This window comes from Dysidea avara, chromosome 15 (assembly GCF_963678975.1).
Source record: "Dysidea avara chromosome 15, odDysAvar1.4, whole genome shotgun sequence".
Taxonomy (NCBI): Eukaryota; Metazoa; Porifera; class Demospongiae; order Dictyoceratida; family Dysideidae; genus Dysidea; species Dysidea avara.
This window is the reverse complement of record NC_089286.1, coordinates 950,886-973,775: the sequence shown is the minus strand read 5'-3', so window position 1 is coordinate 973,775 and position 22,890 is coordinate 950,886. Positions and strand designations below refer to the sequence as shown.

Sequence of the window (22,890 nt, the reverse complement as noted above, 5' to 3'; positions counted from 1 at the left end):
TATAAATATCATGCAACAACATACATACTGCTATTTCAGCGAACAGAAACTGAAATAGCACGGAAGTGACCCATGTAAAGGATATTGTACTTATGACCTCTTTTGTAAAGGATACTTTTTGAAGTCCCTTTAGACCATTAATCAAAAAGGACAGCCTCCCTTATTACAACAGTAATACTTCAGCAAAATCAACATGTCCATTACACAGAGGTTCAAATCTTTTACATTGAATATCATTACAATATAGTAAGACCTTATTTTATATGGCAGCTCATTTATGAGCAAGTATAATGGCCAAAATGAAAATTTTGAGGACTTAAACACAGGCAAGCCATCAGTATTGAAAATAAAAGATTTGGGTTAGCAAGAAATCCAGACGTAACATGTCGCTGGTACAAAATGCCGCTGTACACATCAGTCAAAAGTTGCCCATCTGTGTGCACTCTGCTACACTGTTGAATGGTGCTGAATATTCCTTCTCCTAAGTGTAGACAGCATATAGTGTTATACAACAGCTCATCAATAGCTGCATGCATGACGCAACCTATAAGCATAGATACTTACGTTCTAAAATATTCTTTACTTGTAAATCAATTGGTAACTCAATGAAGGAAGAAATTGCTTCTGTTTCTGATAGTGTTTCATGGCAGAGATGGTTTTCACAGACTTTAGCTTCATCTGTTTCATGAAAACAGTTACTACAATAATAGTGGGTTATAGCTTTGTAATATAAATTTTTGAAGTTTGTTGAGCAAATACAAGGAAGATGGACAAGTATTTGGTAAGGGACAATGTAGTTTCGTTATTTCAAGCAAGTCAGCAAGTGCTTCTCTGGTAAGATTGTGCTTCATAGCATACTTCATGAGCAGCACACTGCTTGAAGCAGATGTGAGTGATGATCCTTCATATAAAGGCTCTGATGGTAAGGTGAAATGAGATATGTCATGGTGTTCTACACTATGAAAGGAATGGATCATATCTGCAGCTATATCAATGCCTTCAGTGTGTCGGTAAGCTCGTCATGATCATCACTAATCATTAATCTGTCACTGAACTCGAGGTCATTAACTGACAACACTAAGCTTTCTACACAGTTAGGGATATCATCATAGTTTATGTCAACAGTCTCTTCTTGTATGATGCCGTTTTGTTGTTGCGTGCTATCAAGAATGTTTTCTAGATCTTCGGCTGACCATTCATCATGATCAGGCGTTGAAACCAAATTGCTACTTGAGTGTGCATGCTGTGGATCTAAAATTTCTGTTTGTTCAAGATCGATGCTGGCAGTAATGTCATCCGTGCTAACCGTTCTAATGGAACTAATAGCGGACTCTTGCGTCCGTTTTCTCTTAACATCTCTATGGATAGACTCGGGTCACTGAAAGAAAATCGCTCATTATAAGTAGATTTCATCTTTGCTCATAGAATCTGAGCTTGCATCTTGATAGGATAACCATTCGTAAAACCACCTAATTAGGGCCTGCGCTAACACTTGTAATGTAGCGCGGGCCCTGCTCTCCCAGAGCAGGCTGAGGCGCCATCATAGCTGGATGCAAACACGCATGCATGATCAGTATGCGCATTATTCAATAGCTATATAGGTATCTACTACCTACGTATGTGTGGTGTACATGTGGCTTTGTCTGTTAGGGTATAAATAGCGCTAACTGCCTTGTTGCAGTCACTGTGCAAGCTCAAAGCAACCTGCTACTAGATGGCTCAAGCTACAGCTACCACTAAAAAGCGAAATTCTCAAGCTCTAGCAGGTGAAACACCTGCAGGAGCGCTGAAATTTGTGCTGGTGCAGTGGGAAGACGATTCAGTTGGTGTCATGCCCATGACAGTAGTGAAAGGCAAACCATTTGTAGGAGCAATGGTGGACATTCGTTGGAAAGGAAAAGACATACGAAGCAGAAATTTTAAAAATCTCTAGTAAGTGTCTATATAACTATGTAGCATGTGTGCATTTTACTACCTTTCAGGTAACAGACGACAGCTGAACAAACTATGTGATAAGTTAGTAAATTTTCAAATAACCCCAGAAGATATTGTTTGTGGAGAGGAGTCAGAGGACAACTCTGAACCGGAGGAGTCTGGTGATCCTATGAAAACTCCAGCAAAAAAGACTAAACAGGTGATTCGTGTAGCTATTATAATAACTGACTGAATAATATTGTTTCAAACTCCTTTATGCATACAGGCTGGAAAGGAAAATAAATCTGCTAGAGCTGGCTTCAGTACACAAAAAGAAAAGACAAAGTTACAGAAAGCAGCTAAAAATTCAGCTGCACTAGAGCAAGCAAAAGAAATGTTTTCTTTTAATATCAGCGGTGATAGTGAAGACGATCAGCCAGATGTTACCTCCACTGAGCTACAAGCAAAATTAGAAAAACAAAAAAAGCAAATTGAGCAACTACAGAAACAGCTTAACAAAACAAAAGGTTAAATAGTTGAAATAATTTCACGTTACTACTGTTGAAACATTTAGATTGCCAGGGTCAGATTTCTACCACTTCACATGATGTTCAGCCTAAGGTATCACAAATATTAGCTGCAGCTGCTTCAAAGGAGATGTATGCATGTATTCTCTATTATCATGTAGATCAATTCAGCAATAATAAAGAAAGAATGTTCTCCACCATGCCGGCCAGTTACAATTATGAAACAGCCATCTCTGCAAGTTGCAATGAAGCATCTATCTCCATCAGTTTCAGCTAGGGAAAGTTTGGTACAAATAGTTGCATGCATGTAGCAATCACTTTAATCAGATTTTATAGAACAACTCTTTGTCAGATGACTTCTTAACTAGCTATGATCGCAAGGAAACAGTTAAAGTTAGTCATGTATACATTGTTAATAATAACATTGAATTGTTATCTTTATCAGGTGCAGCCACTAATGGTTGAGTTAGTTCCGGGATATGGTGTCAGGTGTACAAAACGACAGCGAGACGAAGCAGTTGCTGCTAGTAACTCTCCTACTAGGTTAATAAGAAACCTAATGCCAATATTCTTCAGCCAGAGTACTTTAGCTACTCACAGTTGTGGTGGCCGAGGAGCCAACCCAGCTTTGGACCAAGACATAGTAGCTGCATGCATTGGTAAGCTACTAGTGCCAGTTATAGTACGTTCGTGTTGAGCTGAACCCTCAAAAACGATTAATAACTTACGATTGCTACATCGCACGGGCCTCCTGTATTGCTCGATACGTAGCACTTCTCAATCCGCTAAAAATATATTAAAAGCGCTTCATTTGAATGTAGTAGTAATGATTGTAATGATTATAGTAATGATTGTAATTATAGTAATGAATGTAATGATTATAGTAATGATATAGTAATGATTGTAATACCATTTATGATTTATAATATTATAGCATTTGTCCAGAGTATATACAAAGGCACAGCAAGGACAGTATTGGTGGATCATATTAATGATAAATGTTCGAGCAGCAGGAGGCAATTAAAAGACAAAGAGGGACAAGTTTAGTACAGAGACAATGTCATCAGTAGATTATTTCTAGTTTTTTCCCCTAACATTTTTTGCTATTTCAACTTCTACATGCAGTTTATATACATGTATGTACAGTATCAAAAGGTTGTAATACTTTATATTTTCTTGACTTGTACACTATATATATTAAAAGTTTATCAAAAGTTCATAAACAATATATATGGAAAGCTATATAAGGGTTAACTAAGGTGGAGAGTTAGCTTGCAAGTCACATGATCTTTGATAACTGTAAGTACATTGCATTTATTGCTCACAAAGGTTCAAGAAATACTTGAGTTTCTTTTACACATATATTTAAAGCAGGGGTCTATAGCAAGGACTGTCTGATAGTACAAAGAATGTTTCTTAAGTATCCATTTAATGCATGAACAGGCCAATTGGCTGATGCTGTCATCCCTGTACAAAGAAAGACCATACAAGCAGAAACTCAGAGTCTATTTGCTCTGCAAATTTGCAATTGAAGGTAAGCCTGAAAGCAACAAGTGCTACATGAAAAGTGACTTGATCTTTGCAAAAATGAGGATATTTCTTTGGCAACATGTGGTGATGCATAAAAAACAAGTGTCATCTGTGTCAAATAAATCATGTTATACATTTACTGAATAAAACTTGTTCTGTGAAAACTTATATTAACATTCAATATGTCGTGGCTTTTGTGATACAAGTCCCATAATATCATGATTATCGTGATACAAAATTTATATATATACAGTATATATATATGGTGGCATCACTAGTACACAGTTTGAACACCAAGATCCTCATGGCCATCCCAAGTATGATAGGATCCTCATGAGTAGAGAGCACCGATATAATATAGCACACACACAATAGTGCTAATCCCTTGTAAACATCCACCAGCTACGAGAGCGTATATATGTGCAGTGGAGTGAACTACTGATTCAGAAATTGTTAAATACTGGAGTGGTAGAATGGAATTATTAGAACTTCGATAATCCAAAAAACTATTCCCCTTAAGTAACCAAAATAATATGTATGATTCCAAGTCAGCTCTTTTAGGATACTTCACCTCACCTTTAGACAAACTTGATATTTTTACCATTGTGTTTAATTAACATGCACAATATTGGGTATACCAAGATTAACTTGTTCCCAGGTGTACCTCTGTACACCAATGACCATATACAATAAGACATCAAGATTGGGAGAATGGGTTGGAGGGCTGTAGCCTTAAGACCTGGCCCTTAATTTGTTATGTGAGATCACGCGACCCTCCAAGATTGGGTCATGGTAAATGTGTACCCCAACATCTATGATAAGGCTCTTGCTGGTATATTTGATGGTATTCCAACCTACCCACACCAGATGCCTTATATGGTCCCTCCTAGCTGATATATGCTAGAGTGCAACCCATGTCATACTAGCCAGCCACAGTTTGGTACTATATATGACTTAGTGGAAAGAGAGAAATGGGGAGGGACCTTTGGGTGGGATAAAACGTTTCCAGCACTGAAAGCAATTCGATCGTGATACTACTGCTCCTTAGCTACCACTGCATGCTACCCTACTATAGCATAGAATGATCTAGAACAGGCAGCCGGGATGCTACATATGCTACCACTTCAACTTAAACCTGTTGTTGATACCTTGTAATGCATACCACAATGCATACTTATTAGTGATCAAGCTAACCCTATTGTTATAGTCCCATGGACTAATGTTGCTATGGTCATCTTCAAGTTAATACTGTTTAACCTTCGATTAAACTTGTAAGAATTCTGACTTAATCATGGTCTAATCTATTCTACGGATTGTACTCACGGACTTGCAGGTTGCAAGAAAGAAACAGCCAGTTCAATCCAATTGTGTATTGCAGGTATTGGCATTTGAACCCTTCAACAACATTTACAACTGTAGCTTGCTATTTGCAATGGGGATGAGTCACTCATATACAAGTTATATTACTTTACAGAGAGCTATCCACTTTCCTATAGTTTTAGTTACCTTCTGGTGACTCAAGCGTAACTCTCTATGGTGAAAACAATTCATCTCGTGATGGGCATTAGTTTATTGCAGACAAGTTAAGGTTTCTATGATGAATTCTTGTACTTCATGACAAATTCATTTGTCAAAGTGACGGATTCAATTGCTAAAATGACGAGTTCAATTGCCAAAAATTGTATGCAACTACAATACACAAATGGTTCTTTTCCCCCTTCAGTCCACATGTCCGTCAGTCTGCAAAACCAGTGGGGAGAATAATCCCAAATGGGAAATCAGCGGTAAAAAGTTATCTACATACGTAGCTAATTACATGTACGATGTGTAAAAGTAACATGCACTAGCTGTATAATGAATTATCTTGTAAGAATTTACAATACAATAATTGAAATATAAACCAAAATTTTTTGCGGTTGTGCCACATTGCACAGAGTTTGTTATGACATGCATGTACAACTGTTAAACTATATCACTATAACATTATCTACGTCAGAGTGGCCATGCAGAGTGCTAGCTCTGTTTCAGTAATTGCTAATATGTTTACTTCAGTGTACATGTACTGAGGGGTCAGGGAATTATGCATACATAATTTTTGAGCATAATGATGAACTAAAAGAATTGGGAATATTTCTGGCATTCTGAACTGATTTAAGTGTATAATTGGTATAATAGCACAATTTCACATAAGTTGAGATCGAGATAGTTGCTCTAATAGAACGGTCAGTGGAATAAACTTTACCTTATTGTGACAGTAACTAAATGTTTTGCCAGCTAAAAGATAGCTTTCCTGTTTAATAGAGCGGGATGATTACTACTTTAAAATCTTTCTAACATCATAAATTGCAAAAGTCAAATATTTTTTATAAATATTCGGAACAGTGTTGAGAATAATGGGTTCATCTTGGGAATAACGATAACTTTTTTGGAGAAATTCAGAATAGAATAATGATGAAAATTTGGAGCATAATTCCCTGAGGCCTACTTCTCCTTGAAGCCTTGTGCTGGCACTGCTTTAAATATACATATACAAGTGCACAGTGCTAGGCACTGCTTTAAATATACATATACAAGTGCACAGAAAAATATACATTTTCAAAAAAATATACATTTTCAAAAAATATACATTTTCAACTAGAGTAGGGACCATAGCACATCGATAAAAAGTACTGAAACAAGCTGGGGTAGAGCATGATATTAAATCACAGTAAAACAATAAGAAGTGTTATATCCCTACTGTGCATTTTTATTATGGTATCTTGAGCACAGTAGGTACACTTCTTATTGTTTTACTGTGATTTAATATCGTGCACTACTCCAGCTTGTTTCAGTACTTTTATCGATGTGCTATGGTCCCTACTCTAATTGAAAATTCCTAATTTTTCTGTGTACTTGTTTGTAAGCTTTTTTTTGTAAATACTATTATTGTGACTGGTAAAACCACGCATACCACATCTGAAATGGCACCATGTACGTACTGCGCGTGGTATGTTAAAAGGCACCTCTCAGACTGAAGTGATGTCGAACAGTGAAAATTCAAGCCGTAGCCTTAGCGAGTTATGCTTGTTTGGAAGCATCAGTCAGTCAGTCAATCAGTCAGTCAGTAGAAAATTGCATTAAATGAATTAATTCCATGGCAACTTGATGAAAGCATTTCGGGTCAATCTGAAAGCTTGTTTGGGCTTAGTTTTACCTAACCAATACTGCCTCATAATCGTCAAGGAAAATTGAGGCTGATTTTTGGGTGGTGTTATTTTGTGGACCACGCCTACTCCTTTGTGGTCCCTACTGTACAGTAACTCTCATACTGTATGATATATATTTAACTGCAACAAGTACATATATTTGTATACCTGCTGTATGGTACATGCATGAAGTGCCAAATAGTGCTTTATTTGTCATAATTAGCCAAAAGGTACTTCGATCATGACTAATAAAGAACAGTTATGTGCAGCTACCTATGAAAAGTATGTGTAAGGAACAAATTTATGAAAAATATTTTGAATAAATACCTAACTAAAATCATGTGTATAACCAAAAATAGGCTTTATTTTTCTGCTCACTTGTGTTACTAGTTTCAAAATATTGTGTTGTGAAGTTTTACAAGTTGTGCTGTCATCTACAATTCCTTACCCAAAATGACAGCATTTACATGCCATTCAAAGAAATACCAATGGTTTTAATTCTCATATTCTGCCATATGGTATCACTCATATGCAACATCACCACACAAGAGTGCGAATGATATAAACTTATATTATTAAGGGCCGGGGGTGTGACAGCCATTTCCCTTGCAAGTCTTTGTGAGATAACTTGCAAGCATAATGGCTACACATCCCTTCAGTAATTTTATTCTTATACTGCAACTAGCGATGTTGCATTTGAGCAGTATGTACGTACCGTAGTTTGTTAGTGGTGGAGTAATGCAGTCATACAGTATGGACTGTATGTATGAGAAAAAAATCATGAGTTGCCGAAAAAATAGATCTCTTTAAATTAGAAAACTTAACATCCTTGCTGAATTTGAGAGCACACAGGTGTATTACATTAAGCACATCAGTGGGGGCTGAATAATTAGAGGTCCTGAAATTTTAATGAATCTAAATACAGGATATGCAAGAAGGTTATTCATGCATATCTAAATATTATGTTGCAACTCTTGTTTTGCTTAAAGGGAACAGGAATGAAAACAACATGAACAAGTGATTGTGATGGTGCATATTAGCTACACGGTATCAGTTTACTGAAATGAAATTTCTTTGTCTGTCAACACTAGGGATGAAAGACTCATGAGCAAAATGGATGCCACACCCCTTTATTAGCAGTTTTCTTTTTCTTGCAAGTTTTTTCTTGCACTTGTATCAGTTGTATGTAGGGATGCTACGATTAAGCAGTACATGTATGTACTGTAAGTCAATCATACATACGTTAAATCAGGCAGTTACAGTACTTAAGTATAGCTTCAAAGTCCACTTCTTACCTATATACCTAACAAAGAGAAAATAATTATAACCTGTCTGGCAGACTCGAGGTCCTGTAAGTTTTCAAGCGTAATTTGACACTGCCCAGGTCCAGTCCACAAAATTTTTTTCCTATTCTCCAAACATACTTTTCTCACTGAGCAAATGGACAAGATGTTTATAAGTGATGGTATCTGCCTTTTCCATACCTACAGATGTGGAAAATACAAGTGGACTATAGTATGTACAAGTTGAGCTGGATGCTGAAAAGCAGCTAAAAATAAAAAGGGGATTTTTTCTCAAGAAAAGTAACATTTCAGCCAACCAGATAAATAATGGTGACATTAAAGGTGTCAACAACAGATGCATCTGGTTTGGCTCCAATACAAGTTAGGGAAGGGTTGTATTGGATACCGTATTTTTATGGCTTTTCCATAGGAAGTGTATGGTGAAATTTTGATTGGCCGTAAATACTGTGTAGGGCATTTGAACTAAATGATTTTGAAATATTTTTAGTGGGTCAAGCAGTTCTACAAATGAGCCAAATTTCAAGATCGTGTGTAATTCCATCCATGATGAGTTATTAAGTGTTTTTGAGGATCCAGCTAAACGTGCATGTACATTACTATAATACAAGTTACATTATAACTATAGTATGTTCACGTTGAGCTGAACCCTCAAAAACATTTAATAACTCATGGATGCAATTACACACGATCTTGAAATTTGGCTCATTTATAGTACTGCTTGACCTGCTAAAAATATTTCAAAATCTAGTTCAAATGTTAGACATAATGTTTATGGTCAATCAAAATTTTCACAATACATTTCCTATGGGAAGCCATATAAGTACAGTGTCCAATACAGCCCTTTCCCGAACTTGTAATGGAGCCAAACCGTACATGTCTGTTGTTGATACCTTTGCTGTTACCAATAATCATCTGGTTGGCTGAAATGTTAACTCTGTTGAGAAAAAATCCACTTTTAATTTTTAGCTATATTTCAGGATTCAGCTCAACGTGAACATACTATAGCTGTGCCACAACATAAAACTAAATAACTATAATAGTATTTTTTTTTAATTATTAATAAAAAAAAAAGTAGGCATGTATGCAATAAAAAGTGAAGAGAAACGTATGTAGATTTTTATTGTTCAAAACAGGTCCAGAAATATGGTCTAGTACGAAATGTGAATGGCAAAATTACCTACCACAATACAAGATGACATAATTTTATATAATGACATAGCATTGATTCTAGTATATTATAGCAGTAATGTCCAAGCTGTACAAGAAGTGTGACAAGGAGAGTTTATATGTGATAATAAATGAACTGGTTAACTTCACAACCTGTTATAACAGTTGCTTCACGTCTTCTTACATCAGATGCAACTAAATGGCACGTACGTTCTGTAAGGGGTACCTAGCCTGCTGCAAGCATTTAAAATGCCTTGATTACAGCAGAGTACTACACCCTACAGCTCGTGTTTAAACCATGATCTGTACAACATAAGAAAGCATAGATTATGACATGCACTTGATGAATGCACACAATTAGACTACTATATTTCTACAATACAGTATAGTTCATATGAGAGTCACATGCTCTACTATGCACACACATGTCTGCATGAACATACACACATGCACGCATGCAGACACAGACACAGACACTCCCAAAACTCTCACAACTATGTGAAACACAACTATTGCCGCTCAGTGAACCAACTCTTGCAACTATGTGAAACACAACTATTGCGCTCAGTGAACCAGCACTGCATGGAACCACTCAAGTACTCAGGAAAATCATCCTAGAACAGGACTAGTAATCCACACTGTCCAAGTCTCACTGAGAGAGGACACAGAACCTGAAGTTCTGTAACAATCCATTATGCCACACTAAGTGAGACAAGGGACACACACACACACGCACACACACTCACAAAAGCAAAACACACACATACAGTACAATAGCACACATATTCATAAATACTCCATGCACACACCAAGAGTGAATAAAATGTGGCCTTTAACATAATAGTACATATGTGACTGGATCTGCGAAAACCCGACATAATGGCGCAAGCCTAAATTTTCAGTATAAGCCATTGATTTTCAATGGGTAAAATATTTGTGTAATCGAAAAAAATTCGTAATTTTTTAAACGCTTTGTTCTTTGTGAAGGAAGGGTCCTATGGTAAAAACTGGATATCATCGTATTCGCCTACTCAAGAGGAGTTCAAAAATCTTTATTTCGTTGCAGTAGACTAAAGGATACGTAAGTTATGGGCGTTTGTTTACGTCACGTCGAAACGATCGTATGCGATCGATTTTTCTTCACTGATTTCGTCTCTGTATGCTGTGAAGTATGGTAATAGAAGACAAATCCTACCCAGTAATGGACTCCCCTATTCATGGCGAACACAATGGTGAAAGTTGCAACTCTGTACTACATTGTATTTGTAAGTTACAGCCATTTTTGTAAGCGCATGTAGTTTATTTTCCCAATACTTGCTGTACAAATCGATCTTTCTGTTGTTGCTACTTTGTAGGGTTGTCAAAAGTTGTTGCCATATGAGGCTGAAACTTGGCCAGAGCATACACTTGGCTAAGTAGATTGTAAATATTCAATAATAAAGATTTGAAAAATGCGCCATTATGTCGGGTTTTCGCAGATCCGGTCACATATATGCACAATTGTACACATGTGCGTACATGCACAATCTAAACAAACCACTGTCAAGAAATTTTCACTGAGTTGAAATAATGATACCATATGACACAATTTAATAGTTGAATGTAGTGGTGTTATAAACTGTGATTGCAGAGCATGCATTCAGTGTTCTTCACTTGTTCTTCATTGAAGCCTACTGGATTGAAGAAATAAAATTTCTAGGAAACTAAGTTATATCATCTTCACGATGGTACAGTGGAATGCTTCTTATCTGGTCCTCTACTGCTGGAGGACTGCTGTTGTATGGTCTATTGACAATAACAAATTTAAAGGTACATACCTAGGTGGCTTGTTCATTCTAATAGTAACTATGTATAAACTACTGAAACAAGTGATTTGAATGATGGAAACTATTACAACATAGCTTTGTGGGGAAATCCTTACATTGGCATCTCACCACGTCACCATATATGTTCAATGCCAAAGTAGGATTTCCCCACAAAGCTATGTTGTAATAGTTGCCATCATTCAAATCACTTGTTTCAGTAGTTTTTATCGCTTGATCCCTACTTCCATTTCTAAATTAACAATTTTTAAATTCACTAGTTCGTTAACTTTTTTTGGTATAGGTATATAGCTATTATTGATCTTTGGCACTGACTGCTCTATTAGAGTATCTCGATCTTGCTGCTTGCTTTATGCAAGCTGCTCAATTACTAAATTGAAAGGCATGTAGGGTTTCTATCTCCTGTTTTCTACAATTAGTTACAGCTGGACCATTAATAATGGGCGTGGTCCACTGATTGTTAAGTACGAGCGCGCGCTCTGATTGATAAGGGCGTGGCCGTGTGTTCTTACTTCACTAGGCTGTTTGATCGCTTTGCAAGTGTTGCTATACAGGCATCTACTTGCCCTTACAGTACGGAATCCGTTATTAGTTTTGTGGCGTCCGAATACAGCTGCTCTAAGGAAAGTGTCAATACGAATTATTAACGCCTCCGTGACTGGAAAAGAAAAAGACGATCCCTAATTAAAGATAAAAGGAAAGGCAAAGCGCAGAAGGCAGACACTCGTCGGAACCCGAAAAGGCACATCCCAGCAGCGAGTTAAATATTGTGGCAAAGAATGGAGATCCTTCGCTGCTTCGTTTGGCCTGTAGCCTTGCGAATGTGGTCAGGCAGGCAGGCAGGCTGGCAGGCAGACGAAAATTTCTGTTTTAGCGATTTTTTAGAAATAAAATTCCAGCACTTTTCTAGTCGTTTCCTGATATATAACGCTAGAAATAAAGTTAGAAACTTGAAGACTCTTTAGTAAAAGGTTTATTTGCTGTGTGAGATATTTCTAGGATGATTTTTGAGGGATCGAAATTTGAGGCACGCGCCGGATCCCTACTTAAACAGTACTATCGTACTGTTTGATATATCAGATATCCATTCTATAACTGTGTATATAGCTATGTATTGTACTTTTCTACAGCGAGGTTTACAAAACATTAAAAAAAATTTAAAAGGCTACTTTGCTTAGTGAGAACGGTGGAACAAGGCTCTTACCTGCATTAAATGCCATATATTGTGACTTGTAAATTGCTTTCACTTATTGATACGTACAATTATCCTCATAATAATATGCTTTAATCGTGTGAAGTATTGGAGCTAAAACTGGAGGTTATCGAGAGATAATGTGTCTTCTGTGGTTCACTAAGTACCGCCAATTTCTTGCTTTGAGAGCAGCTCTATGCTCTTTCCTGTATACAAATGATACATATTCCTATATGTGTAGTTTACTTGCATGCAAAACTAATTACTAGTTTTCACTATGTCTTAAAATTGAAGCACAGTAGAATTGATGTCAGGAATGAGCGTTTTGCAAGGAAACCTAGAAACAAGGCTTAAGCGTGTTCACAAGAATGAAGATAATGTTTCTCGTAGGTTTTCTAATTTTATGATGAATGGAAGAGTTAAGGATGCTCTACGCTTACTATCTGAGGACAATTGTGGTGGAGCACTGTCACTATCTTCTACTGTTTTAAAGGCACTGTCTGATAAACATCCTAAGGGGTGCCCTCCATTACCCACCACTCTGATTAGTAACTCCTCCAACAGTGTTCCACCGCCTCATCCAATTGTTTTTGAGGGACTTGATGGCATTTGTATTCGTCGTGCTGCTCTTCGAACTGGAGGTACAGCCGGACCTTCTGGGCTTGATGCTGCCGCATGGCGCCGAATGTGTACGTCATTCCAGCGTGTTTCTGATGATCTCTGTGAAGCTCTAGCTGGAGTGGCTAGAAGATTATGTACTGTATTTGTTGATCCTTCTGGTTTGACTGCCTTTGTTGCTTGCCGTTTGATTGCATTGGACAAGTGCCCTGGAGTCAGACCGATTGGGATTGGGGAGACCGTGCGTCGTGTGATTGCAAAGGCTATTCTGTGTGTAATTCGAAGTGATATTCAAAGGGCAGCTGGTTCATTACAATTATGTGCTGGTCAATTGTCAGGTTGTGAAGCTGCTGTCCATTCTACACGAGAGATCTTTTCGTCTGCTGATGTTGATGCAGTATTACTTGTGGATGCCACCAATGCATTCAACTCACTGAACCGTCAGGCGGCTCTCCGTAACATTCAACACTTATGTCCACCTTTTTCAACCATTTTAATAAACACATATCGTGAAGATGTTAATCTGTACATTGGTGGGTCCGTTCTACACTCTGAAGAAGGAACTACTCAAGGGGACCCTCTGGCCATGCCAATGTATGCACTGGGTGTGATCCCACTCATTGAGAGTTTGTCTGGAAGTTGTGTGCAACAGATATGGTATGCTGATGATGCCACTGCTTGTGGTGGCTTGAAGGAACTTAGGTCTTGGTGGAATAAACTGACATCTGATGGTCCTGGTTTTGGCTATTTTCCCAATCCTTCTAAAACCTGCATTATTGAGAAGAGTGGAATGTATGATGCTGCAGTTTCTGCTTTTCAGGGGACTGGAATCTCTATAACTTCTGACGGGAAGCGTCACCTTGGTGCTGCTATTGGTTCCCCCTCTTTCATCACCTCTTTTGTTGAAACAAAAGTAACATCCTGGGTAAGGGAGTTGCAGCAATTGTCTGATATCTCAGTCACTCATCCCCAAGCTGCTTATGCTGCACTTATACATGGGTTTATTGGCAAATGGAACTATCTGATGAGGTGCATCCCCAATATTCAACCACTCTTGTCACCTTTGGAACATACTATTAGACTCAAGTTTCTACCTAGTTTAACTGGTCAGCCTTCTTTTAGTGACACTGACCGGAATTTGTTTGCTCTTCCTGCCCGTTGGGGAGGTCTTGGAGTTATTGACCCAGTTCGCTATTCATTGTCCCAATTTGCAGCTTCTGTCGAGGTCACTGCTCCCTTAGTTCACTTAATTTTACAGCAATCTCACACCTACCCTGTTGAAGTGTTGTCTGCTAAGATTGATGCAAGACGTGCAGTATTGAGTGCCCATCGTCAGTCTGTTATTGACTATCGTGATGCTTTGATGCCTACATTATCACCATCATTGTATAGATCGGTTGTGTTGTCTTCTGAAAAGGGTTCCTCAGGTTGGTTGACTGCTCTACCTATTTTAGACCATGGCTTTTGCTTGCACAAGGGTGCTTTTCGTGACTCCTTATGTTTAAGATATGGATGGCGACCACTGCTGCTGCCTTCCAGTTGTGTGTGCGGAAAACAGTTTTCGGTTGAACATGCTTTCAGCTGTCCGTGTGGCGGCCTCCCAACTATCCGTCATAATGAGCTTCGGGATATTACTGCTGGATTGCTAACCGAACTGTGTCATGGTGTTGAAGTTGAACCATCCCTGCAACCACTTTCGGGGGAATCATTTCGGTTGCGATCGGCCAATACTGAAAATGGGGCACGTCTTGATGTTGTTGCTAATGGCTTCTGGGAACGCGGGCAGAATGCTTATTTTGATGTTAAAGTCTTCAATCCTTTTGCTCCTACGCACTGTTCAATTTCTTTATCACAGTGCTACAGGCGTGCGGAGCTAGAGAAGAAGAGAAAATATGAGGAGAGAATCCGGGAAGTTGAGCATGGGTCATTTTTGCCATTGATTTTTTCATGTACTGGAGGTATGGGACCTTTGGCCACCGTTGTTTACAAATGAATTGCCATACTACTCGCTGAGAAGCATGGACAATCATATAGCAAAACATTGTACTGGTTACGATGTAGGCTGGGATTTTCATTGCTCCGTTCAGCTGTTCAATGTTTAAGAGGTTCAAGGTCCTCTTACCACTGCTGTGGATCGGGCGAGACAGCTGTCATTGACCTTGCTTATGCAGAAGGCAGGCTGGACTCAGCTTCACCTGACTAACTTTATATTTGTTTCATGTACTTGTAAATATGCGTCCTTTATTTTATGCACAAAATATATATATAAAAAATAAAAAAAGGAATGAGCGTTTTTGCTTTATTGCCACCTTAATCTACCGAGTACACTAGTCTACACAAATTCAAGAAATAGCTCATTGCATTTGAGCAAGGAGTATAACCTCAGTTGTTCAACTTCTGCGGGCCACCTCTAGTGTTTAGATCAATTGCATTAAGTGTAAAATTGTCTTCTATACCATGAAGTCCACATTGCAGTAGATAGACTAAAATATGCCTGTGAACAATTTTGCCCATGAATTGTGAGCCAAGTACATACAGATGTTTAAAATAATTGAGTAATGTTCATATATCAACTAAGCCCTATTACATGTGACTGGATCTGCAAGAACCCCACATGTTAGCGCATTTAAGGTAAACTACCACTTATATCTTTAGACTCCTTGGGAGAGTACTGACATGAAAGAAAGATTTAAAACCTGACTTGTTTGCATTTTCCTAGATTTTTATTACTGGTAAGCATAGGCGTAGGAAGCATCTTCAAGTTGGGGGGGGCTATGAGCTATATAAAGTACTGGGGGTCACAGTAATTGTATATTGTTATACTTATTGAGATGGACTGCATGCTGTTGATTGAGGATCAGTCAGCTGCAGTCTAGGGGGGTCTGGGGGCATGCCCCCCCAGGAAACTTTTGAAATTTATATGCACATGGATAGGATCTGGAGCAATTTTCTGTCAAACAAATTAGACTTATTTGTATATGTATTCAACTCAGTTATAGGGGGTCTAAGGCCATGTGCCCCCGGGATGTACATGTCTTTTGGAAATTTACTTGCATTTGACTGAATTTTTCATAGTCTTTGTAGTAACATGGTTAATCGTTTTACTGTACCTCATGCAGACAGTTAAAAATTAATTTTTTTCAGTGATAGTTTCATTTACTATTGTTAAACATTTCCAAAATATTTTCTTCTTTTATCATTAGCTGATATAAATGTCTTAGCAATGTCTTTCTCATCAACACTATCTGTACGCTCTTTATGTATAAATGTAATGAATGTGTGGTTTAATCTAGATTGAGACATCGTGCTACGCAAGAAGGTCTTCAATCGTCTCAGTGCAGAAAAACTTCTCTCTGCAGTTGAAGTTGTCACAGGTAGAGTGTAGAAGATTTTTAAAAGCTTTATTACTTCTGAGAACATTACTTTCCCAGGTTCATTGATGATATCACAGATAGTTCTTACATTGGTCACTTTTTTTATTGGCACCTTACTGTTAGTATTATGTGTTGTAATCAAATCAGGCAACATTGTCAGTTGAATTTTCAATCGAGATAAATCAAGGTCACTGTTGTATATATCAAATTCTTCTGGTAATTCTAAAGCACAAAATTTGCCATTTGCAGAGTCTAGTAAGGTTTTCTCTAAGACTGACATTACAGGTAATCCTCGTTTTTGTTGAAATCTTCGCTTAAGTTCATTAACAAGCAGATCTAATATTTCAAAATACTGTTGCTTGAAATAGCTTTTAGGGTCAGAAAACAGTACAGGAGCTTCTCCATCATCAATCCGATGAGGGGGTCTTCTATATCTGGGTAAAACAGGGTCAGAAGTTAATTCTTTAGCCTCTTCTACTGTTTTAGAGTAAAAGTCAACAAAAGTACTATCAGACCTTAGCCTTGTCAAATATTTTACAGCTAACTCAGTAGCATTGACAGCTTCTTGGATAGTGGTGTCCTTACCTTGTAATGTTAAAGAGAGCTGTTCTGTTCCTGAAAAAATTAAATGAGCTAGTTTCAGTCCAAAAAAGGTACTAAATTTATCCATCTGAGCAAGGTAACCTCCAGCTTTTCGACCATAGTCATCATGAGTTTCAGCATTGATCTGTTCTAAAGCAGCTAATAAGTTGGAATAATTACTTAAAACAGCAGATATAGCTGCAGTACGAACAGTCCATCGTGTAGGACATAATGGTTTCAATGAAACAGAACAAGCTCCAAGCTCTTTTTGTACATCCGAAAAAAGTGTTGATCTTTTTGGAGAGAATCTGATTAGCTGGGATATCTCCATAACTAAATCTAGAGCATCCCTAACTACAACACATTTCCTACCTACTGTTTGCAAACACAAATTTGTGCAGTGTGCAAAGCAATGTAGGTATAAAGCTGCTGGAACATCCTTTTCAATTCTAGCAGCAACACCATTTAAGTGACCACTCATGTTGCTGGCACCATCATATGCTTGGCCACGACACTGAGCAATTGGTAAAACATGCTTACCCAAACAACTTTTCAGCTCCCTAGTGATTGTTTCAGCATCAGTTTTTGGGAGTTGAATCAATTCGATTGGGTCTTCATATATACAAAAATCATCATCTACCCATCTGATGCATACAGTTAACTGCTCTTTGTTACTGACATCCGTAGCTTCATCGGCAATGATTGAAAACCAGTGCACTTTTCTAATGTCTGCTATAATGTTTGTTAGCACACTATCAGCTATCAATTTGATTTGATCATTCACTATATCAGCTGACATATACTTGCGTTCTCTGATCCAATTGTTTAATTCACTGCAATCATTGCTTCTGAGGTTCAATAATTGAACAAGATTGCTCTGAATTTCATCATGCCCCCTAATTGCAAGGCCTTGCCTCAATAAGAACTTCAGTGATGATAGCTGCTTAATTAGCATTTGTCGATGGTTCCTCTGTGAAACCATAATTTGCTCATTATTGAGGGTGTCAACACCCTTTTGGTTTATCAGCTGAATTTTTAAAATAGATTCTTTGTGCAAATCAGACTGAGAATGTTGTGAAAATCTTTCAAGAGCCTTCTTCCAGTTATTAAAACCGTTACTAACAAAAGCATCATCTCCTTTTTTAGCAAAGCACAATAGATTGCTTTCTGCACAGTATCGACACAAAACACAAAATGCTTTGCATTTGGTGGTGCATAATGTCAACCATGAGTAGGTAGAATACCAGTTGGGTGAAAAGTTACGACAGCGCTTCCCTTGTTGCTGCTGAAACTTGTTAAGCACAGATGGATTAGTGGGTTGAAATGGAGTTAATGACAGCTCACAACATTTAGCTGAGCATTTTTCCACAGAAGTAGGCATGCTGTTCATTTGAACATCTCTGCTGGTGGTGGTGCAGCTGCTGGTGGTAGTGGTGATGGTGCTGCTGCTGGTGGTAGTGGTGGTGGTGCTGCTGGTGGTGGTGGTGCTGCTGCTGGTGGTAGTGGTGGTGCTGCTGGTGGTGGTAGTAGTGGTGGTGCTGCTACTTTGCTGAGCAGTAAATTGATCAGCAATGTTTCTATCACTAGGAATGGAACTCTTCCCCCTGACACTTGATGAAGGCTCATTATTTGTGCTGCCACTGGAACGTTTGCTAGCAAAACAAAGTGTTCCCTGCTTAAATTTTTTGGCAGCTGGTGGCTTGATAGAGCACACCTGTTTATATAATTTAATAATAATAAGCCATCAGATATACACCAAACAGTTACCTCTTGCTCTTCTAGGTGCTCTTCTGTTGATTCCATCACAAATTCCATAAATTTACTCACTATTTATAGCAATTCCAAATAATGCATAAAATAATTTTAGGGGTGCTTGTTGCCACGTAACGAAAATGAGACGAGGCCATTGCAGAATAAGGCAACCAAGGAAACTCGTGAGTGCTAGTTATGTACGCATATTTCGATTATATTGTATTGCTAACCAGCTAGTCCCTTCATATTGATAGTGAAAATTTGTTTCTTTTTCAACCATGGTCTTGTATTTCAACTTCCCAATTGTTGGGGGGGCCATGGCCCCCCTGGCCCCCCGCTTCCTATGCCTATGGTAAGTGGGTGATAGACAACAAGAAGAGCAAAACAATTGATTTTTACAGTGATTTTACAAAAAAAATTTACAGGCACTTGTTTAATCGATCATATTATCTCTCCAGTGCAATGGGCTACAGAGTTAGGACTTGTGTCATTCTATTCACCATGAACTGGAGCATACATCAAGGTACAGGTTTTGACCTAAATACACCAATGCTATCAAGCCATAAGGCTGTTCAAGCTTAAAACAGTGACAATGAAATTACGCTTTGCCACAACATAAACAAACACACGTAACTCATGTTTGCTCCATGGCACAGAAGCGAAACAAAGATATTCCCTACTCTCCACGAAGAGGTGAATCCACTGCTATATTAGATTATTTGATTCAAGTCTTCCTTCAGTGTTTACTGAAGTGATTAAAACATGTAAAATTTATGTAGCACACATTTTTACCAATGGCATTTATATCTAATTATACAAACAAGTCAGGCTTTTGCTCAGCGGGTCACATATGGTAAAAATTTGATCTAGATCAGATCTTCTGTGCTGGTCACTAACATCACCTGTAGGTCTCCAATGTTTATAGAAACTATTGGTATAGGTAAATTGTGGTTTCACTTAAGGTTGCGAGGTATTTAGGTATTAGTAGTTAAAAAGGTATTTTATAGATACCGTTGTGGCTTTCTAAACATACTGAATACCGAATTTAATGTATTAATTAAATTTTTGGTGGTTTAGTGGTGGCTACACATGAAGTCAAGCCCCATACAACCGTGTGTTTATGCTGTGGACACGACAAACACAATAATTTACCTTTTGAGATATTCAAACCTTACTTTGTGGTACAATTGTCATTTCATTTGTTCCTTTAATAGATAATTTTCACTACTAGCACAAGTGTAAATCATAGCTTACCCAGGTTTTTAAAAGTGTACAATATACAAGGTATTTAGTGATACCGAGGTATTTTTCCTAATACCGTACCGTTCTTCACAGTACAGTAGGACCTCAATCGATTATCCGAAGCCACAAACAGTTGAATTGACTGCTCTATTAGAGGATTTCTTATATGTTCTATCAGAGTAGTGCATGTTCTATTAGAGTAGTTGATCATAACGTTGTATATAGATGAATGGGCTTCATTTATCAGAACAAATTCACATATCTGAACAATTTATGATTGAACTGGCACACAGGTGTTCGGATATTGGACGTTTTCTACTGTACTGTGTCTTGCATTATGCTATGAGTATTGAGTGCATGCAGCGTTAATTTACTTTAAACCTAATTATTGATTGTTTAGTACGTTCACACTGGCTCGCTGTTGCTTTTGTACAGGTTATTGCTTTTGTGGCTAAAATGTAAATGTATTGTGATACCACAAGTTCCGTCACCATGCTTATGGTTGCATTGAATATGCATGCGTTTTGTGTGTTATCCAAAAATACGTAAACATGTATGTAATAAAGCCTCACTCATTTGCTTGTACCTTATATCAGTAATTGGAATGTACTGGTGTATGTTCTATTAGAGTATATCTCTGCATGAGCTATTTAAGCAATTCACTTAACAGAATTTTTTTTATTATTGCATATAGCTAGCTGCGAGGTTAGAGAATCTACTAGTAGCACATAGGCATTTTTGTTTATTGCATTTTTCCAGAACACTGGCCGGGTCCACCTGGGTTAATTCTACCTTATTGGTAATAAAATAACCGTATTGAAACTTCAGACTCGTCAAAAGGATGTCAGCTAGGTAGCTGCTAGAAGGGAAAATCATTTTTTTCTGTTGGCTCATGTGTGTGTTTGAATGAATTATAGTTGGTGTCTGCATGTATATGTGTACATGTGTGTATCTTTACATACAGGCTTATACCCCCATTAAGCTTGGAATGTTAATTGCTACTTGATTTTAGTATAAAATTAGTTACGTAACTTTGCCACGCTTAATGCCCAGCTGCATATGTGATTTTTTTTGTATATTTGTAGGATTGTGCAGTCGCCAGGACACATATAGTTGACTATCTGCATGCATGTATACATGCACACTAAAGCTATATATCTTGGAGATGAAACTTGAATTATTGTGACAAAGAACATGTAATAATATACATGTACAAACATGTGTGCATGCATGATCAATAACGTGTGTGACCATACTAAATTATGCATGCTTTTAGTACATGCATAATAATGTATGTATAAATTAGATTTCAATTTATTATTTTTGAATTCGTACATACACATCCAGTACATGTGTGGAAATTCGTACTTTATTGCAATTGCCTATTGGGAAACAAAAGTAAATTTAATAAAGTTATATATCAACAACATGCATGCATGATGTTTCATATGGACCTAGGATTTTTCAAGATTCCTAGAATTAAAATAAATATCCTTTGGTACTGAATACAGCTAGGACATGCACTTCATCTTTCCTATTGTTGAGACAAACTCAGGATTCATCATAATTCCTGTTTTTAAAGCGTGTCATGGAATATCATGTTTCATCTGTTTTGTCACTACCACAGGAAATTTCATTCCAGGAGTCTATGCATGGGAGCCATGAAATGGGGTCTGTATGCATGGTCCAGCATGAAACACCATGTGGTGGTATATGCATATATGCATGCACATGATATACCCATTGCAAATCCTTTACCTTTCCTGGATTAGGAAATACATGCAGCTATAGTGCAGTGAAACATACCATCGGAAATACTATAAAGGTATGAAATTCATGCATACTTTTGCTCATGCATATATATGTTATATACTGCTTCAGTTTTTGCAGTGTAAGGTTGTATCACACATCTCAAACTGAGAAAATACAACCCAGTATAGCAATTTCAAATAAGTAACATACATGGTTATGATATTTGCATGGTTAAAACTACAATGGTGGCCGGTTGATTTTACTACAGCACACAGTTACATGTGCAAAAATGGTAATTTCAAACCAAGCAAGTTATTTTACCTCATGAAGCAGGTTAAAACAATCCAAAATGGTAATTTTAACACATAACATTTACAGGATGTTTTATTATGTTAAAACTACCAAAGTAATAGTGAGTTGATCTTACAGCATACAGTTAAAATAAACCAAATAAGTAATTTCTAGCTAAAGCTGTTGTTATACCTCTGCAATGTTATTTTAAACTGGTTCAAATGGCGTAAAAATAACCTAGCATGGTTGTTTTAACAATTTTTTTTACAGTGTAACTGCAATAGATTCAGGAGTTGGATGAAGCAAATTGAAATAACATACTAAATATATGGTTTATAGCTATAGTAAGCTCGCACACACTAGTACATAATAGCTAGCAAAGTATATACATGCATAACACACCTACTTACTGGCGAGCTCGCAATACCACATCACAAGAAAGAATAGCTCCATAAAATCACAGATTATTGTAAGGGGTGTATTTATAATCTTTGATAAATAATTTTCACCTGAATGCATGCGCGCCTCAACTATCATTTATTGAAAACATGGTGGCTATTATGCCTCATTTTCACCTATGTTCCATGTATTACATAGAATTACAAACAAGGAACAGTACAAGAATTGCTTTTAACAT

At 37.5% G+C, this 22,890-nt stretch overlaps 1 protein-coding gene and 1 pseudogene across 1 annotated transcript; both read left to right on the top strand.

The window, feature by feature from the left end:
* Positions 1 to 1,714: 1,714 nt before the first annotated feature.
* Positions 1,715 to 3,488, top strand: LOC136245962 (uncharacterized; annotated as a pseudogene).
* A 9,461-nt stretch (positions 3,489 to 12,949) lies between these two features.
* LOC136245961 (uncharacterized) lies at positions 12,950 to 15,253 on the top strand. The gene has a single exon (XM_066037413.1). The coding sequence runs from the start codon at positions 12,950 to 12,952 to the stop codon at positions 15,251 to 15,253; it is 2,304 nt and encodes a 767-aa protein (XP_065893485.1).
* Positions 15,254 to 22,890: the final 7,637 nt, after the last annotated feature.